A 19,533-nucleotide genomic window follows, 5' to 3' on the forward strand; every position below is an offset into this window, starting at 1 on the left:
CATGCCGGCGGTCTCGCTGGACATTTTGGACGTGATAAGACCATAGAAGAAGTTGAACGTCAATTTTTTTGGCCAAGTTTGAAACGGGATGTTGCTAAAATTATGGGACAGTGTCGCACGTGTCAACTAGCTAACCACGAAAAACAAAATACTGGCCTCTACACTCCGTTACCTGTCCCAGATCGCCCTTGGCTTGATCTTAGTATCGACTTCGTGCTCGGCCTTCCTCGCACTTTTCGCAAACATGATTCCATTTTTGTGGTTGTGGATCGTTTTTCTAAAATGGCCCACTTCCTCCCTTGTTCCAAAACTTCTGATGCCTCTCGTGTAGCCAAGATTTTTTTTGATGAGATTGTTAAGTTATACGGTTTACCAAAAACCATCGTCTCCGATAGGGATGTCCGCTTCATGAGCTATTTTTGGAAAATTTTGTGGCATATGGTTGGCACCAAACTTAAATTTTCTACTGTTTATCATCCTCAAACCGATGGCCAAACAGAACCGAAGTCTAGATAACCTTCTGCGAAGTCTAGTAGGGGATCACAATCGAAACTAGGATTCTATTCTGCCTGTCGCCCAATTTGCATATAATTCGTCGGTCAATAGATCTATCGGGATGAGTCCATTTGAAGTGGTCCATGGTTATAAAGCTCGCAAACCTGTAGATCTCCTACCTATGTCCCCCCATATTCGCATTTCTGAGTCTGCACATGCATTTGCACAACACATTCATACTCTGCATCAGGAAATTAGCAAGCGTATTCATATGAGTAATGCTCAATATAAGCTACAGGCTGATTCTCATAAGCGAGATAAACAATTTCAAACTGGGGATTATGTTATGATACGTATTCGGCCTGAGCGGTTTCCATCTGGAACCGTCAAGAAACTGCAGGCTCGTAGTGCTGGGCCCTTTCGGGTATTGCAATGAGTGGGCACTAATGCTTACGTTCTTGATCTTCCCTCTGATTTTGGTATTAGCTCCACTTTTAATATTGAGTATTTGGTTGCTTACAAGGGCCCCCTTTCTATTCCTACTGATCCTTTCACTCAGCCATCACTTGAGCTTGATGATACTCCTATTCTTGATTCCATACCATCTCCGACCCATCTAGCTTTACCACCAGCACAAAAAGAACATATTGATGCCATTTTAGATGAGCAGACTGTTTCTACCAGTGATGGGGGTGTTCAGCGTTTCTTGGTTCGCTGGCGAGGACGCCCGGAGTCTGATGTTACATGGATTACACGTGCGGAGTTACAGCGCATTGACCCAGATCTCTTGGAGTATTACCAGAGTCATTCATCGGGGTCGACTTCTTCTTACCCGGGGGGAGTTGGTGCGGACACGAGTACTGGACTGATTATTTTGCGGGATCATGGTTGTCGCAGGAGGACGGTCCAGCCACTTTCATTGTGGCTGGATTGATTGATGTTATTTTTTATTATTTATTTATTTTATGTGGTTAGGATTAATTTGCATATTGTCTTTTGAGGATCTTTTTCGAATTGTTTTCTTCGTTGGGACTTATTTGTTATTTTGTGGCCCTATATATATATATGGGGCATGCATTTGTTTATTTTTCGATGAATTAATGCAAGAAAATTAGTCTTCTTCTTCTTCCTCCTCTCCTCTTTTCTTCTTCTTCCTCTTCTTCTCCTCTTTCATGCTGCCTTCCATCCCTTACATCCGTCCTGCATCACAATTCCTTCCCTACTATCCCAACAGAGCATCCGGCCAAAGCTCACCTCAAAGGTTCCAAAGTATTGAGGGACATTGCAAATGGGTCTGGCCCGAGCCAGACCGCTTCGTGGCCTTGGCCATGCCAGGCGCGCCGCAGCAGCGGCCTCCTACTAATCCAGCAGGGCATCCACCCAAAGCCCACCCCGAGGGTTTGAAAGTCTGAGGAGCATTGCAAATGGATTTGGTCGAGTCGTGGCTTTGGCCGAGCCATGGCCTTGGCCATGCATCGGGCGCGCTGCTGCAGCAGCCTCCTACTATTCCGGCAGGGCATCCGCCCAAATCCCACCCCAAGGGTCCAAAAGACCGAGGAGCATTGCCAAGAACCTCGCTTGGGTGCGCGCCCAGCTTTCCAAGATACGCGGCCCGGTCAGCCAGATCCCGCGAGCCAACCGCAGCCAACTGCAGCCAAAGGACAACTGCATTCCAGCAACTGCATCCAACCTTGCAGTCTATAAATATCCTTGAAGGGCAGAAGTGTGGGGCATCCATCCAAATTGTGAAGAAACCTGTGGATAGTCCACTTGTATAATTCGGCCTTAGGGCTTAGGCTAGGGAGAGCCCATTCCTCTGGCTAGCCTAATCTAGTGATTCCTAGATTAGGCTAGCCAGAGGAATGTCTACCTCTGCTAGATTGGGCTATTAGGGATTCTTTTTGAGTCCTTAGCAGATTGGGCTAGTGCGGGAACCTTGTATATCCCACTAGATTTATTTGCTGCACTTGTACTTTATATTCTTCATTCTAGTTCAAATGAATAACCACTGTGCAATCAATTTCCATCCATCCAAGTTGTGTTCCAACTAACTTAGGCGTAGGATTCTGCTGCCATTTTCAATTTCTATGAGCAACCCTTGGCGTTTATCTTCCTACCGGTCCGCGATAGCATTGCAACCCGGCTAGAAGCCAAGCAGTAAAGGAAGGCAATGGTGTGGGGCTTGGGGACCTAGAGCGCCCCTCATTATAGGCCGCATGCGCCCAGCGACCCGGTGCGGCGAGGTTCTTCCACGGCACGCAACAGACCTCACACGCACCGCGGCCGGGTGCGCATGCAATGGACCTCGTGTGCACCACGGCTGGGCGCGCGGTGCCTTGAGCCTGCAGGCCTTCGTTAGCGCCCAGTGCATGGGCCATCCAGCGGGCGCGCATGAGGACCGTACGGCACCATGTGCGCGCATCGTCAACAGCGCGCGCCTCCCAGCCGTCTTGCATGCCCGACCACGTGCGGTGCCCTGCCCGCGTGCAGTCAGCAGTAGCGCGCAGCACCCTGGTGAGGTTCCCTCAAATTTTGCCCTTGATGGCGGCTGAACCAAGGAGGACAACTACTTTCATGAAGCCAAGGTGGAGGCCAAGTCAAACCCAACCTCGCCAAATGCCCACTTGATGTCCATCGAGGTTAGCCATCTTTCCTTGTTGCCACGCCAAGCCGAACCTCACGTTAGGCTTGGCGAGAATCATTCGTTTCCCTTGGCATTGGGCTTGGCACGCGCTAGCCCTGCGCGCCCAGCCAAAGGCCACACGCAAGGGTTTGGCACGGCCATGCCCAATGCAATGGGCGCTCGACCTACTCGGGCACCACAGGACACCGCAAAGAGCAGGTGCACGGCCGGCAGACCGTGTGCACATGAAGGTAGCTGGCGCGCGACCACCAGCCCGTGCGCACACGCATGGAGCAGACGCGCAGCAATCAGCACCGCGCGAGAGCGGCCACGGTGCCTTTGGCCCAGGCGGCTAGGGCGCCCCAGGCCTCGGCCATCGCGCGCGCGCACAAGGAAGGAGCGTGTGACAAGCAGCCCCACGCGCGCGCGGCCTTGGAGCCCCAGGCCCAGACCGGCGGCGCGAGCTGCCTTGGCGCCCCAAGCCCAAGCCGGCGTGCGCGAGCGCACACACATGGAGCGGGCACGCGGCAAGCAGGCGCGCGCGTGGCCCGTCTGAGTCAAGCTGTTGGAGGGCGGCTGTCGGCCCCAAGTCGCCACACCAAGCCTTGTACCTTTGCTCCTTGCGGATGCTTTAGAAATGTAGGAATGCGGGCTGAACGGGTAATGCCGGTTGTATGCCGAGCTTGTGCCGCGGTGTGCCAAGCTCTTAAGTGACTGTGGGAACTAAGGCAAGGGGAGAGCCTACTGGCTGCAGCTTGACCCGACCCTTGACTTGAGAAGAAGACAATCACTCACAACAAGATATGTAGAGGAAAGCTTAAAAGATTGGTTCTATTCCCAAATGAAGCTACAAACAAAATATCTAGAGGAAACTATGATTGGTCTCCCCTAGCCCAAGTCCAAGAGCAAGCTCCAGGACCGAATAAAATAGGGCAAAGCCCTCCCAAGCCTAAGGCCGAAATACAAGAGACTACAATGTTCAAAGATCTAAGATTCTCCAATGGTGCCTCTCCAAGGCTTATTTATAGGCTTCCAAGTCCCCATGTGGCTGCCCAAAGAGGAGGCTAAGGCATGGCTTCCTAGGGCCTAGACATGGCCAAGGCCTCGGTGACATGTGTCACAAGGCTGCAGCCCTTTGGCATGGCTGATGGCACGGCTGATGGCATGGCTGCAGTGGCTGGGCTATGGCTGCTGTTCTGCAGTGGCTGGCAGGGTGTAGCATGCCTTGGCAAGGCTGGCAGCAAGGTTTGGCTGGGCTGGCAGCAAGGCAGGGCATGGTGGCTGCTGACTTGGCTATGGCAGGCTGCTGCAGGTCTTGGCAGCAGGCTGGGCAAGGCATGGCTGTGGCAAGGCCTTGGCAGGCCAATGGCAGGTGGCTGAGCATGGCTGCAGGGCTTGGCATGGTGCTGGCAGGGCCATGGACATGGCCTGGCAGGGCTGCAGGCCAAGGCAGCAGGCCATGGCATCGCTACAGGGTGGAATGGCCCTTGGCAGGGCCCGGGAAGATGGCTTGGTTGGCCTGGGCGCAAGGCATGGTGTTGGCAGGCCATGGCTGAGGTGCCGCAGGGGCTGGCAGGCTGGGAGCATAGCCTGGCAGGCAGGCGGCCAGGCGGGCGGCATGGCCTTGGCAGGCCGCTGCAGGCGTCCAGCATGGGCGCGGCAGGGCTGGCTGTTGGCCCGCGGGGCTTTGCGGTCCCGAACCCCGCAAACCCCCGTACTTGCATTATCCGACTTCAGCAAGCCATTTCATGTCTTCACCGATGCAAGCAACGAGGGAATTGGCGCGGTGCTAGCCCAAGACAAGCGGCCACTAGCTTATATTTCCAAAGCCCTTGGGCCGCAGAAGAAAGCAAGGAGCACATATGCAAGGGATTCTTGCCATGTGTCTCGGCCGGCTGGCTTTGGTCGGGCGCTGCCTTGCAGGGCTTTCCTTGTTTGGTCTCTCAGGCGCACGCGTGTTGGCTGGTCCGGGTCCAATGTGCGCGGGATCGGATTACTTGCTGTGTCCTTGGCTGGGCCTGACCCGTGCGCTGACCTTGGACTTGTTTGGCTTGGGTGCGCTCGGCCAGATGCAGCCTCGGCCGAGCCTTGCGCTTGCTGTGCCTTCTATGCGTGCGCGCCCAAGTGCGCACGCATGAGCTGGTGCCCCTGGTTGCCGCTCGTGTCCATGCCCATGTCTGGCATGTGCGCAACCCATCGTTGCGCGGGCGCCAAGTGCCCGCGAGGAGCGGGGAGGCGGCCTTGCTGTGCATTGGCCATCCCTGGGTCTGGCAAGGTTCGGGTCTGGCGAGGTTCGGGCGTGCCAGGCGGGCGCGGGCGCTGGGCGCTGGGCGCGCGCTGGTGTGCGGGGCCTTGGGTCGGCCTGGCGCTCGGGCGTTGGCCGGCCCGGGTTCTGCTCGGGCGCGCGGCTGGGCGTGCGCGCTGAGGGCCGCGCGCTGCAGGGCGTCGGGCGCATGGCTGCGCGCGGGCGGGCGTGCGGTCACCAGGTCGCGCGCGGGCTGGCATGTGGGCTGGCTTGTGCGCGCTCTTGCTGGCGTGCGCGCTGGTGGCCGCGCGTCGGCAGTGGTTGCGCGCAAGGGGCTGCGTATGCCGGGGGCTGGCTGGGCGTGCGGTTGGCTGTGCGCTGCTGTGGTTGGCTGGGCGCGCGGTCGGCCGTGCGCTGCTGCGGTGAGCGCCGAACCTCACGCAGGCGTTGGGCATGGCAAGCGCGGGGCTGAGTCGGTGGCTGGCATGGTAGGCCACTGCTTGGGCAGACCTCCAAGCCGTGGATTTGGCCCGTGCGATGATCTTGGCCGAGCTTGGCCTTGGCTGTGCTTGTTGGTATTTGGCTCGACGGGCTGAGGTGGCTATCACTATCCTGCTGCGCGGTACGGCGGCACGCACGCAGCCCCCTGCGCGCGTGATGGAGACCTCAGTCCGCCGAGCCCCAATTCGGAACATTTGGCCGAGCCCAACCTCGGCCAAGTCTAAGAAGCAGCTAATATCCACTGCTTGGAGGTCTGCCTAAGCAGTGGACAGCAGCTGGCTCTGCCCCGCGCAGGCCATGCCAAGCGCCCGCACGAGGTTTTGGGCCAACCACAGCAGCTGCGCGGCCAACCGCGCGCCCAGCCCGCAGCAGCCGTGCGCAGTGCCCTGCGCGCGCCCCTGCGTGCTCCCAGCCGTCAGCCGGGCCGGCCAACGCCCCAGTGCCAGGTCGACCCGAACCTCACCCGGACTGGATTCAGGCGAGGTTCTGGCACCAAAACCTCACCCCAGCCAAAGAGGCTCGGTGCACTGCCATGACACTAGCCCACGCCGCGCCAGCATCCAGCACACGCGCAGCACCTAGCTGCACGCATGCCACTGAAGGGCATGGACATGGGTGATGTCCAAGGGCACCAGCCCGTGCGCACGCACCTAAGCACGCGCGAACGGAAGAAGAAGACCCGAGCGCGACAAGTCCAAGGTCCGGCCAACCGACCGAGTGGCCGAGCTCAATCCAAACAAGCGGGTCAAGGGCGACAGCCAAGTTCAAGCCCGCGCACATTGCGCCCAAGTCAGCCAAGGGTGGGCCAAGCAGGCGCTCAACATTTGGCACATGTGCGCCCAACAAATAAGGCAAAGATCTGGCCGAAGTCCAAGTGGCGCCCGACCAAGCACTGCAGCCATCAAGACAAGTGCGCCCGGCCTGAAGCAGCAGGTCGAGATACATGGCAGCACGCCCAGCAGAAGTGCCCAGCAATGCGCACGGCTATAACTGGCCGTGGCACATGGCAGCACGCCCAGCAAGGCGCGCGGCCATAACCAAAGGGGCCCATGGCAGCAGCCCCAGTAGCGGCGCCCAAGCATCCGCCCAGCCAGATCCCATGCGCATCAAGGCAGAACCAAAGGGGGAGCCCGCAGGCTCTCCCATAGAGATTTGGCGAGCAGATTCATGGGCGGCCTAGATACAGCAGGCCGCCGAACCAATGGCCAGCAGAATGCCATGTCAAGGATCCGCGTGAAGGGGCAACAAGCACAAGGCACATCTTCAGCCCGACAGCAAGCCAAGCATTCAAACCACAGCGGACACATGGCAACCGGTGCAACCATCGGCATAAAGACATTCTTTCCTTGATAGGTTGGAATTCAAATTCAAACCGAAGCCGGCCAAGCACCAACTTATGCAGCACATGGCTAAATTAGTTTGAATTCAAATTCAAATTGATTTGGCCAAAGTAGAAAGCTTTTGAATGTTGAAGGCAATCTGCCAATAAGGCATTAGGCCTATAAGAAGAGGCCATTAGGGCCGAGCCAAGCATCTTATCATCTATCATATTTTGAGTCATTGTAAAGGGTTATCCCTTAGGTCCCTTAGGGGTCATTTGGCCGAAAGGCTTGGGCTAGGGTGGAGAACATCACTCCCCTTAGATTGTTCTTAGGATAGGCAAGGACACTTCCCATCCCTTGGCCAACCATTCCTTGTAATTTCGTTGTCTTCTTGGAATTGAATCTCAGTTATTTCCCCACATCATTGATTTATTTCCCTTGCCGAATCCCTTGTGTGGACTAGTTTTGGTGAGGGCCAAAGGCAACAAGAAGAGCTGCGTTACCCACAAGTCGGTCCCAAAGGCACAAGCCAACCGAATCACTTCATCCTTTTGGGCGATTGGGCCGGGGATCGGGACCGCAAGTCCCTGGGTACCCAACACTGGTGCTTTCATTGAGAGAATTCTTCAAGGAGATCGTCGGGAGCTCGACTAGTTGAGACCCACGGAAGGTCGATCTCAAGAGGTAACGCATTCTCTTTCGAATCTACATTGTTCATTGCAATTCTTATGAGATCTGAAAATTAGATCCATATTTTTCATTGTTTATCTTGTGAGATCTAGTTTGGGGTTAGAATTTTTATCTTGTGGTGAGTGAAAGTTTTTGTAAAGGAGATCGGATTATTCTTCACTTTGCTCAAAAACTAGAAACTTTGCCATATGGGGAGGCTACTGGTAGTACCCGGCAATATGCAACCCAACTATTCGGTGCTAGAGAACTAAAAGGCCGGCACGGGTGAGGCTACTGGTAGTAGCTCGTGTCGTAACCGCTCTACACGGGATAGGGAGCAAGTGATTCAACAAGACGAATCTTGTTGGGTTGAGTGCTTAAAAATTCTGTATTTTTACCATCCTTGTACAACCCGCGAGGGTATTTGCATTTGCTTCGTAATACTACTCATATTGGAGGGATGGATCATCCTTTGGGTGACGGCCATCGGAGGTTTGGAGTGGTTTTCACAAGGGAAAAAAATAGAAGAGTTGTGATGGAGTCAGGTGGAGATTCTAACAACCAAAAGTTGATGGAAGCCATAGAAGGGAGTAGTGCTAGGCTAAGCAATATCTTGGAGAATGTGATGGAGACATTGGCCGCCATGAGGAGGGAGAGCAATGCTAATGCCGAGAGGCTAGAAAGAAGATATGGAGAAAAAGAGAGTAATGGTAGTGATGGTCTTCAAAATGAGAGAAGAAGAAGAGGGAATAGAGTAGAAAGAGGAGAACAAGCATTTGAAAGATGGGCCGATGATATCCAAGAGGAGGATCGGCCAAGAGAGTATGAAGGGGAGGAGAGTGAGCCCCAAAGAAATCCTCTACATCGAAGGCCTTATGGCCGGAGAGATCGGGAGGAAAGGAGAAGAAGAGATGAAGATGATGATATTAGGGTTTTGGATCATCATGAAAGGATCCGAAAATCGAAGATTGATTTTCCTACATTTGGAGGAGGAGATCCATATGAATGGTTAGACAAAGTGGAGCAATACTTCCTAGTGTATGAGAGCCCTAGAGAGGAGAAGGTGACTTTAGCTAGCTACCACTTAGAGGGGAGAGCCAATAGGTGGTAGAGGTGGCTAAGGAGCATCTATGCTAGAGAGGGGAATCGGTTGGGATGGACGGAGTTTGTAGATGAGTTCTTGAAACAATGGGGACCATCTCCAACCATCAATCATCATGGCCAATTGGCCAAATTGAGGCAAGAAGGCAAAGTGCAAGACTACATCGACCAATTCCACCAACTTCAAACAATGGTGGATGGGTGGTCCGAAGAAGCACTCCTTGGTACTTTTGTTGATGGGCTCAAGTCATGGCTTTCCAAGGAGATCAAGCTCAAGCAGCCCACACGCCTTCAAGATGCAATTAGGATGGCCGAAATTCTAGAACAAAGTGGCTTCCATGACCGGCGGCCAAACAAAGAACCATCCAACCGCAAGGACTCCAATCCCTTGCGAATGAAGCCTCAACATTCTGCAGCAACTCCCTCCAAACCACAGCAACATGATGTTAGAAAGCTCAATCGAGAGGAGTTGCAAGAGTACATCAAGAAAGGCCTATGCTTCAAGTGTGGTTCCAAGTGGGAGAAAGGCCACAAATGCAAGCCCGGCCAATCCTTCGCCATCCACCTTGTGAGCAGCAAAGATGAGGCCGATGAAGGTGCTACATCATCCTCCGAAGGTAGCACCATTGATGAAGAGAACCATGAAGTCGAAGCCACGAGATTCGCCCACAAAAATGCTGAAGTTTCCTTGCATGCACTATCCGGAGTGCAACGCCCATCTACTATGAGGATGATGGCATGGATCGGAAGACATGAGGTGTCCCTGCTTGTTGACAACGGGTCCTCTTGATGGATATCATTTCATCATGTGTCTACCCAAAATCTGTTTTCTCATATTTTACATGCTAATGAAAAGCTTTAATCTTGAAACCTAGTTCCTCATTCAATATGTTGATGATAAGAGGAAATAAATAAGGCTAGAAAAACAAGGAAACAGGAAGAAAGAGCGAGAAAGGATCCTTTAACTCTGATACCAAAAGTAGTTATCAACTACAGAAAATAAACAGTAAGAACATATGATAATAGAGAAAATAGAAGACTACTAGAGATAGAAGAATCAGTGGAAAGAAGTACTAAAGAGAGAATAAGAGAAGGGGAGATAAGATAGGTGAACTATGGCTTCTTTTCTTTCTTTCAATCAAATCATCCCGAAACCATATATGAAAAGTGAAGATTACTAGTTTATAGACTTGACACCCTAACATTGTTAAATCTTGGCCCTTGAACTTGAAACAAATCTTAGTCATCAATTAAAACATAAGAAAAAAAAAATCTGAAAGAAACAAAAGAGCCTAGTTAGTTGCTGCTACTATACTATGAATAGTTCTTGCTACCAAGGTTCGCCGTCTCAGTACCGAACTCCATACTGGTTGTACGGGACAGTACGAAATTTTTTCGACGTACCGAATGTCGGTACACCATCCGTACCGGGTACCGGTACCGGTACCGAATTGGTACGGCATGGCACGCTCCCTACCGTCCGATTTTGGCCGATACGGCGAACCATACATGCTACAGTTCATGAATAGTACCTATGAACAGAACCTGCTACGGTAATGCTACAGCAATTTAACATTGAAGGCCTTTTAGTCATAACTACAACTCTGTTGAAACATGGACTGCTTGGAGTTTTAAAATTGGTACTCTCCCATATCAAAAAGTCGTCGTTGAATTAGGTGAAGTGGGAGAAAAGGGAAGGAAGGAGGTTTTCTCCAGTATATTCTGTACTATCCCAGAACTAAACAGCCATACAAGTTCATCTTACAAACAATTTGCTGCTTTGGCTATTTTATTATATTTCAGGTGTTATTGGCTAGTTTATTTATCCTTTTTCTGTAATCTTTAGATGGAAGTCTTGTTCTCCTAAAACTAGTGGATCTTTTATCTGCTTTAAATCATTTGTTCGTTTATTGATGCAGCTATGTTGATCCGGAGGCTGTCATTGGTTGTGATGACGGCAGAGCCCGTATTTTTGATATGTACAGTGGGAGCTGCTCTCGAATCATTAGGTACATGTTGGAAGAACAAGGAATCTCATGTATGATGTATGCTATGCATTTTTATTTGTTATTACAAGATGTTGCTTTTTGAGCTTATTTAGGTCCACCAATATTTCGGAGAAAAAAGTCATTTTCTCCAAGCATGTTTTGTTAGGTACTTTACAGTTCTTATTTTTGGTCTAATGTGTTAGTTACATGCCAAATAACTTCTCTCTGTCATTTTTTACATAACAACTCGCTAGATTGCTTCATCATTCTGTTTTACTATAAAATTGCAAATGAAATATGTAACATTGTCCCACATAGCTGATGACCTCTTACTCGTACTCTGGGTTCAACACTTTTGTAGAATGCACTCTGGTCCAGTGACGTGCCTAGCAACTGATGACCAATTGATCCTTGGTGGTTCTACATTTGGAAGCGTAACTCTTGCAGATCTCTCATCTGGTGAACGATTGGGATTTCTAAAATCATCTTTTTCACCTACAGGTGATCGTCATACAAGCAGCTTATAATTAATATGACATGTTTATATGCTATTGAATTGCTCAGGTATTGGCCATTTCACTAAGTGTATTTTGGCCATGGGTACCAGTTAAGAAGCTATAACGCTAACTGGAAAGTAGGATATGCTTTTATCTGGAAAGGGTCTCTGATCATTATTTAATGGCTAACTTTTGCAAAAATACAAACAACAATGAGCCAGCTATTGCTCAAGTTCAGCTTCTCAACTATTTGATGTACTTGCTTTATACTTCTTCCTCCTGGGGTATGCACTAAATTCTCACCAAGGGAAGCTGAATGTATTTTTCCACAATATAGCTCCAAACATAAAGGGTATTGATGTTATGACCCCTTTACTTAGAGATTGTGCATTTGTCATCATGTCACTTTCTTTAAGTCAATTCCTTATTACTTTTCTTCATTCAAGATCATTCATTTGTGGATATTCCTCACCTTGAGCCTCTTCCTACTTCATCTCCCACTTTGGATCCCTTTCCTATATCTTCTTCCCCACTCTATGCTGCCATCATCTAATTTATGTGCCTTATCTGTTCCAACTACATGGCCTCCTATCGATCACACTTATTTGTGTCATCCTCGACCACTTCATAAGTCCTATTTTTCTAGACATCCATCTTGATGCTCCACTTGATGCTTGCCATCAATCAGCTATTTCGCCTAGTTTGGATGATGGTCCTCTAGTGATGCCTTGTCATAATCTGAAGATTTCTCAAGTCTCAACATTCTCTTGCTTGCTATGCTTGGCTTATGATTAATTTTTATACTTCTGAGTTCAAATCCTTCCTTGTGACTATTTATACCCCCGTGGGCCCCAGTCCAACTGTGAGGTTGTTCAGCTACGGAGTAGTGTGCTGCTATCTCTAAAGAGCCACGTGCTCTGCAAGAAACTCATACTTGGGATCTTGTTGCCTTTCCTGCTGAAAAAAGGTTGGAAGGAGGGTTTATAAAATTAAAACGGTTCCGCAGAGTGCTATAAAGCTTGTCTTGTGGACCAAGGATTCACTTAGGAGTATGGTATTTATCTTGAAGAAACTTTTTCTCTTGTTGTGAAGATGACTTCTATTCATGTTCTTGTGTTGCTGTAGCACATGGATAGCCTCTTTCTTATTGATGGTGGGCTGCTTTCTAAACCCACCCATTATCAACAACTTGTTGGAGCCCTTGTCTATCTTACTATTTCTCAACTAGACATTGCTCATGCTGTTTGTGTTGTGAGCCAATTTGTCAGTGCTTTACGACCTATTCATTATGCTGCTGTCTTTGTCCTTCGATATCTTCATGCAACCATTACTTGCTCACTTCTCTTCCCTCTACCTCAACTTTGGAGCTTTGAGCTTATATAGATGTTGATTAGGCTGGTGATCCTATAGATCGACGCTCTACTATTGGCTTTCTGTCTTCTTTGGTGTTTCACATCTCATGGAAAAGTAATAAGCAAGATGTTTCTTGCTCCAGTGTCGAGGTTTAGTTTTCTATGTCAGACACTGTACCAGTGCTTGTTTGGCTTCATCAACTACTCTCTGATATCGGTGTCCACATCTCTTCTCCCGGTCTTTTATACTATGACAACTATAGTGCAATTCTCTGATATGGTAGACCTGCCCTCGTGAAGATATTCATTACTACTCACTTTCGATATTTATCAAGCAAAATCTTTGAGGGAAGCCCAAGCCTGGGGCGTGCATGGAGATTGATTTCCTTTCTTAGGTGAGCACCAGATCGCATTAGGTCCACAAAGTTCCAACACCGAATTACAGTAGGTCCAAGATTTCAGCACCTAGTTACATTGGATTCAAGTGTTCCAACGCCTAATTCAATTGAGTCCTTAAGCGTTGAAGACTCCTAGTTTATTTGGAGTCCATGAGTCCTAGTTGATTAGGAGTCTTGAATTAAAGACTTGGGTCCAACATTGGGTGTGTCCAATGTTAGATTGAGTCCATATCTGGAGTGGGTCAAGTCACATTGGGTTTAGTTATTCCAACGCCTAATTTAATTGAGTCCAAGGCGTTAAAGGATCTTGATTTGCTTTAAGAGTTGTGTGATGAGTTTATGTCATGTGGGGAACAGCTCTAAAAGAATTGGACTCTCTTCCCATGCGGCATGAAGAGTCCTCATTGAGTTGGACTCTTGGGTGCGGCATGAAGAGTCCAAGCCAACTTGGCGCCTATCCCATGCGCCAAGAGGAGATTCAATTTAGGTAGGAGTCTTAATTAGCAAGTTATTTGATTGAGTCAATTGTTAGATTTAAATTTAAAAGAGCCCGTGTTTGGTTGGAGTCCTTAAAATGTCAAATTATAAGAGTCCATGTTTATCCAATCTCTTACTCTATAAATAGAGGAGGTTGAAAAATAAAATTCAGAATTAATTTGAGTGAAATTTTCTTGAGTTTTTGAGAGCTTTGAGAGCCCTTCACGTGAGAAGAGAGCCTCTTCTCCTTTCTTGGTGTTACGCCAAGAAGAGGTGAAGGAAGAAGGTGCGACTGCATCTCTTCCTCCTAGTTTTGTGGGTATTTAAGTCTGGGTGAGACTCTTCCCTTAAACTCATACTTATCCCTCCTTAGAATCCTTCTTCCTTTAGAATTCCAAGACTCTGTCCACGTTCAAGCCCCCTGCCCTCACATTCAAATCCAAACTAATTTGGGTCCCAAGCAAACTCCATCCGCCCTAGCCCAAGCCAATACAATTCTCAAAATTCAGCCGCCAACCATAGACCCAATTGACATCGATACCTTCCCATCTCCTTCTTCCCCCTTCCTCCATCCAAGAACCCTAGCCGCCATTGCCAAAGGAAACAAAAAAAAAAGAGAGAGTTTCAGCCCTCATCCACAAAATCCAGCAACACCCATCTCCGACTGCATCATAGACCCACCTTGAGTTTCAAGGTGGGTGTTAGAGATAGTACACCGCATACGTACTCTTTATATAGTCATAGTTTCTATTTCCTTTTGTATATTTTCTATGTGTTGTCCTCACTGTGTGGTGACTACATACACCTTGTATATATATTATGTTGAGCCATGCCCTTAAAAAAGGGTGGCCAAGTGTAGGAGGCTAGGGAGTGTCTGATGTTCACAACCTTACCCTTGCATGCATAGAGGCTGTTTCTGTGTTTCGAACTTGTGGCACCTAGGTCTCACAATGGAGTAACTTTATTGTCGCACCAAGAGTCACCCTCCCTTGGTGACCATGTGGCAATTTCAATCACTCACTGAGAAATCAAGAACAATGTAGTAATATTCATGTTATTCAAGGTTGCCCATGATAGGCCATGTAAACAAGCATGCATGTGAAGTCTCCCATTTCTTCAAAATTTTCATGGACCTCCCTAAAGTAGTCATATTATTTATGACATACCAATGAAAATCTGTTTAGTTTTTTAAATTGTTGCTTTTGTCCTTTTTTTTTATTGATTGGAAAATTCTACAGTCATATATCACTTAAAATTATCAACCTTGTATGTAGTATTGAATCTCAAGCAATTGAATCCTTTTCCGACAGGATGCGTTCAACCTAACCCTTTATGTTTTTCCTAGAAAGTTGATCCTCCATATGAGCTCGGTTTGAAATTAGATTCCTTCAGATCTTTATTTGGACTCGTAAAAGAAGCATAATAATTTTATTAAAACTTTGTTATAGACAATTTATTTCTCTTGAAATTTTTAATATAAAACAAAATTTACATGTACTTTATTATTATTACTGTCTATGCCTGCTATGTAACTGATTTGCAGTTTAATTAATAATTCTGAGATTGCATTGTTTTCACAAAACCTGTATTTCATGTGCAGTCATATGCTTGCTAAATAATTACTATTTTGCACTCTAACTCTTGGGAGTTTTCTTTGTTTTTTAACTTTTTTCTAGATAGAATTAATCTTCTAATATATATAATAGATTTTGTATTCAGTTTGACTCTGTCACTGAAATGCTAGCATATCTTTCTGTCAAGATGATGAAGTTTTTGTTTGAAGCAGGCATGAAAAGCATGTGTTTTAACCCGCATTCATTCTTACTATTTGCGGGATCAACTGCTGGTTATGCTCACTGTTGGGATCTCCGGTAAGTGTCAATTACATAATTGAGCATCATGGAAGAGATTTCATTTTGTGATTAATGGAGTGTCTTCATTTTCTTTGGTTTAATGATATGGGTTAATCATTAGAAAGCCTATGGATTTCAAGTTCCTAAAGTGATGTTTCCCTAAAATATAACTGTTTCGTATTTTATTTGTTAGCATGCTATGCTAGATCCATCATATGAATCTATTCTAAGAGACTTCTATGGTTCTATTTGTAAGATAAATTGTTAGATACAATATTAAACTCTGGTCATATTCAAAACAGTTGTATATGAAGGGTTCTCAGTTCTCACCTATTGTAAATTATATGAAGATAAGTATTTCCCTCGCATTAATGGATTATTGTTTCAGTTTATTTGTCTGACTCTTTGCTATATCATTTTACAAACTTTCAGTATTGCAACACTTCTTTGCCTATCATGCAGTTGTTGGAATCTGGATGCCCATCATCCTTTGTTGACTATATGTCATCAAAACATCATGAAATCATTAGATATTGGTCCTTTTTGGTATTTCATCATGGTTCTTTTATCATCTTTGTCTTGAAATTTGATTGTTAGTCTTCAACATTTCTAACTGTTTCCTAACTTAACAAAAATTCTCTCTGAGTCTTGGCCCAGAACAATAATGCCTCTCCTTTTTGTCCATTGACATGTTCTATAAATTGTTCGTTGGGAGTGAACAATGTAGATTATCCTACAATTTGAGTTGCATAGTTGTTCCATGTTTAATTTAATGCAAGATAATATAAAAGCCCACAATCCTCACTAGAGGGTGCCTCCTTTATTGATTGGACTTGGTGCTCCCCCTTCAAGTTCTGTAATGTCAATGGTTTCCACCTAATAGATTTGGATGAGTGTTGCTTCTTAATCAGTTTGTCACTTTTTTGCTTTATCTTTGGAACTTGGATTATTTTTTGCCTTCTTAGATTGTTTTCTTGGGTATTACAAGCTCTGGACCTTGGCCTGGATACATTATTCCATTTTCACTAATAGTTGTTTGAGCCTTTCAACAGATTCTTTATCTTTCTTTTTTCTTTTTTCTTTTTTCTGGTGGTCTTATGGGTATTTAATGTTTCCTTGTTACCCATTTTAATTTTTGACCCATTAAACATGTTGTTCGGCCTTTTCTTCTTTAACTTTATATGGTGTCTTATGGTTTATTTATCTTTTTTTTTTTTACTTTTTTAGACTATGGTTTTTTAATCTTTAGTCTCATCTCAGGCAATGATTGCATAGTGGCTCTGTACAGTCAGTTAACTGATGTGACTGGTTTTTTTACTTCATAGTTGTACCTTATGTTTCATGTTAGCCAAGTGATGTGGGAAAAGAATTATGTAGGGTAAGATCATGAAATACAAGCAAACAATAGATCCAGCATTATCCATATACGGTGTCATCAACATTGTAGGATTCAAATACATACATGATTTTGACAGACTCGGATAACTGAGTAGACTAGAGAAACTCAATAAAGACTGCAAAAGACAACATATTGCACTGCAACCTTTTGCTTATTACTAGGATTATCTCTAATTTTCTGTTCATCTACTTCATGAAACATATCCTAGTCGGATCGCATTAACACTGAGGAAAAGATAATTTATTAGGGGACGAGACGTGGATGGTATGGGATGTTGGATTCCTAATGTAAAAGTTATCCTCACCACCACTGTTTGCTTCATGCTGCATGAGACCAATTCTTAGTGTCAACCAAGGTTCGCGGTACCGAACGTACCGACGTACCGGTAACGGTACGGAACCGAGCCGATCCGATACCGTACCGATAGGGCACATTCGGCCTGATTTTGACCCCATCGTCGTTTTTTTTTTTTTGGAGTTTTTTCACTTTTGAATTTTTTTTGATGTTTTTATGTTTAGGTTTAAGGTTAAAACTAGATGATGCAACTTATTGCTTCCAAATGATTCAAATAATGAGATGAAAAACATAAAATATTTTCAAATTAAGATACAATCAATTACATACATTTAAAGCACTCTCGGATATCTAAAATCGGATCGAGTGGCGATGTTTCTCGTCAATATCTGGATCATTAGCATAATATGGAGGCAGATCAACCCATCCCTCTAACCAAGCGGCATTGTAGTCTTGTATGCTCAATCCTCGAGGAATGCGCGTTGGGTCATAAGAACTCTCGGATCTCTCGCTGAAGCTCTGGCTCTGAGAAGATATTTTTTGGCAATTTTTGACTTAATTTTTTTAAGCAATTGAAATGAAATATTAAAAAAACAATGTAGGGGAAAGAAATTTTACCTTATTTAGTTTTTGCTGGATTTTTTTTCAAGAAAAACGACGCTCTCCGACCCTTCTAAATTTTTTTCACGCCTTTGTCTTTGCCTTTCTCTTCCTTTCCTCCTCCTTTCTCTCTGCCTTTCCTTCACCTAAACTGACGGATTTGACTTTTAGCATTTGGTCGGCTTTGATAGCCAACCGTTGAGGCACTGTGGCATATAAGCAACAATGGATGTATTCTCTCAAGCTGACTCCTAGTAAGCATGGCTTTCTACTGGTATTTTTTGTTCTATATATTTTAGTCTCGACCCCTTCCTCTTGTAAACAATTCCCACAAAATCCTCTATTTTGAGTTGCGGGCCCAGTTGAAGGACAAGGTGTGGAGGCTGCAGACAGGTGTGGCCCTGGTGCCATATGATATCTATGGCTGAGCTTAGATATGCCAAGGGGGAGCTCCAAGAAATGATGACCGAGAAGTCCAACTTCATGAAACAGGTATAGAGAAGATGTGTCAACCTGGCATCAACAAGCTGTCTTATAAGTATGGGAAAGGTTATTTTGCTCTAGTTAAATATTTTAGTAAACTGTTGAACTAGATGTTCAGTGTTATAAAGATATGCTAAGAAAGTAAAAACAAAATATTTCTAAAAGTATAAATAATGAACCCTTCATCTGTTAAAGCTCTAATGTTTTCTAATCAATAAGTTATAATTTGTTGTGCTACTTTATGATTTTTGCATTAGAAACTATATGAGGGATTCTGATGTACTAGCTAGGAAAGCAGTTATCATGGATAGTCAAGGAGAGAACTAGAAGAGGGAAGGAGGAGACATATAGAAGATGGAGGGTGATTGTTTATTATTATTTTGATGTAGGACCACTTATAAGTAGGCTATAACATGAAAAAGGGCCAGGGGTATAGTTTAAATGACGTTTTCAATTAAATCATTCACACTGTTTTCAAGATCTGAGAAGAGGCGACAAGGAACCTATAGTTCCTGGAAAAGAAAAGGATTAATAAGCTTGCTCTTGGTTTATATAAGCAAAAGAAGGTGGTAGAAATCAAGATGTAGGTCTTCTATTATTGGAACTTAATGATCCAAAGTGATTTAATTTCAAGATCAATAGATAGAGATGCAAAACTAGCTAACTTAGCAGCAGATTCAAGTCAAAGCATGATCTAACATAGAAATATTTCACATAAAAAGAAGTGGAAAAGTCTAACAGCAATCAGATTTAATCAATATGCCTAATCAGCAATCAAGTATAATTTAAATGTGTAAATAGGAAGGTTATATCTTTGACCAATAAATGAAAGATTAGACCCATGGTCTGCCGTACCGGTCCGTACCGGCCGGTACGGGCCGGTACGTACCGGTCCGGCCTGGGACCGGTACCGGATCAGCGTGAAATCCGGTACCGGTAATTTATTGTTGAAGAACCGGTACGGGACCGGTACGCCACCGGTTCGGACCGGTACGGGACGCCACCGGTACCGGTACGGCGGACCTTGATTAGACCTATGCAAATTTGACCTGGCCTGCCTAGCCTGGCCCGATTTATAGAGGGCTGGGGCTGGAGTTTTCAACTAATTAGGCTGGGTCAGGCCTAATGTTATAATGCTTGACTAGTATTCAGACCAGGCTCAAGCTTAACCAAAAACTATATAAGCTTGGCCCAATTTAACTCGAGACTAATTATATTATAATATATTTTTAGCTA

The 19,533-nt window shown here is 46.1% G+C and overlaps 1 protein-coding gene across 6 annotated transcripts in view; it reads left to right on the plus strand.

Annotated features, from left to right (window-relative positions):
- Positions 1 to 19,533, plus strand: part of LOC103697300 (F-box/WD-40 repeat-containing protein At3g52030) — a 61,085-nt gene that overhangs the window by 22,781 nt on the left and 18,771 nt on the right. For 3 of the 6 annotated variants that reach the window (XM_039133869.1, XM_039133871.1, XM_039133872.1), the window contains 3 exons: positions 10,876 to 11,001; positions 11,306 to 11,445; positions 15,455 to 15,539. In XM_039133869.1, the coding sequence (XP_038989797.1) occupies positions 10,876 to 11,001; positions 11,306 to 11,445; positions 15,455 to 15,539 (351 nt within the window). The remainder of the gene's footprint in view (positions 1 to 10,875; positions 11,002 to 11,305; positions 11,446 to 15,454; positions 15,540 to 19,533) is intronic. The other 3 variants (XM_039133870.1, XM_039133874.1, XM_039133875.1) reach the window with 2 other exon arrangements.

The sequence above is a fragment of the Phoenix dactylifera genome, chromosome 14 (genome assembly GCF_009389715.1).
Source record: "Phoenix dactylifera cultivar Barhee BC4 chromosome 14, palm_55x_up_171113_PBpolish2nd_filt_p, whole genome shotgun sequence".
In the NCBI taxonomy this organism is placed as follows: domain Eukaryota; kingdom Viridiplantae; phylum Streptophyta; class Magnoliopsida; order Arecales; family Arecaceae; genus Phoenix; species Phoenix dactylifera.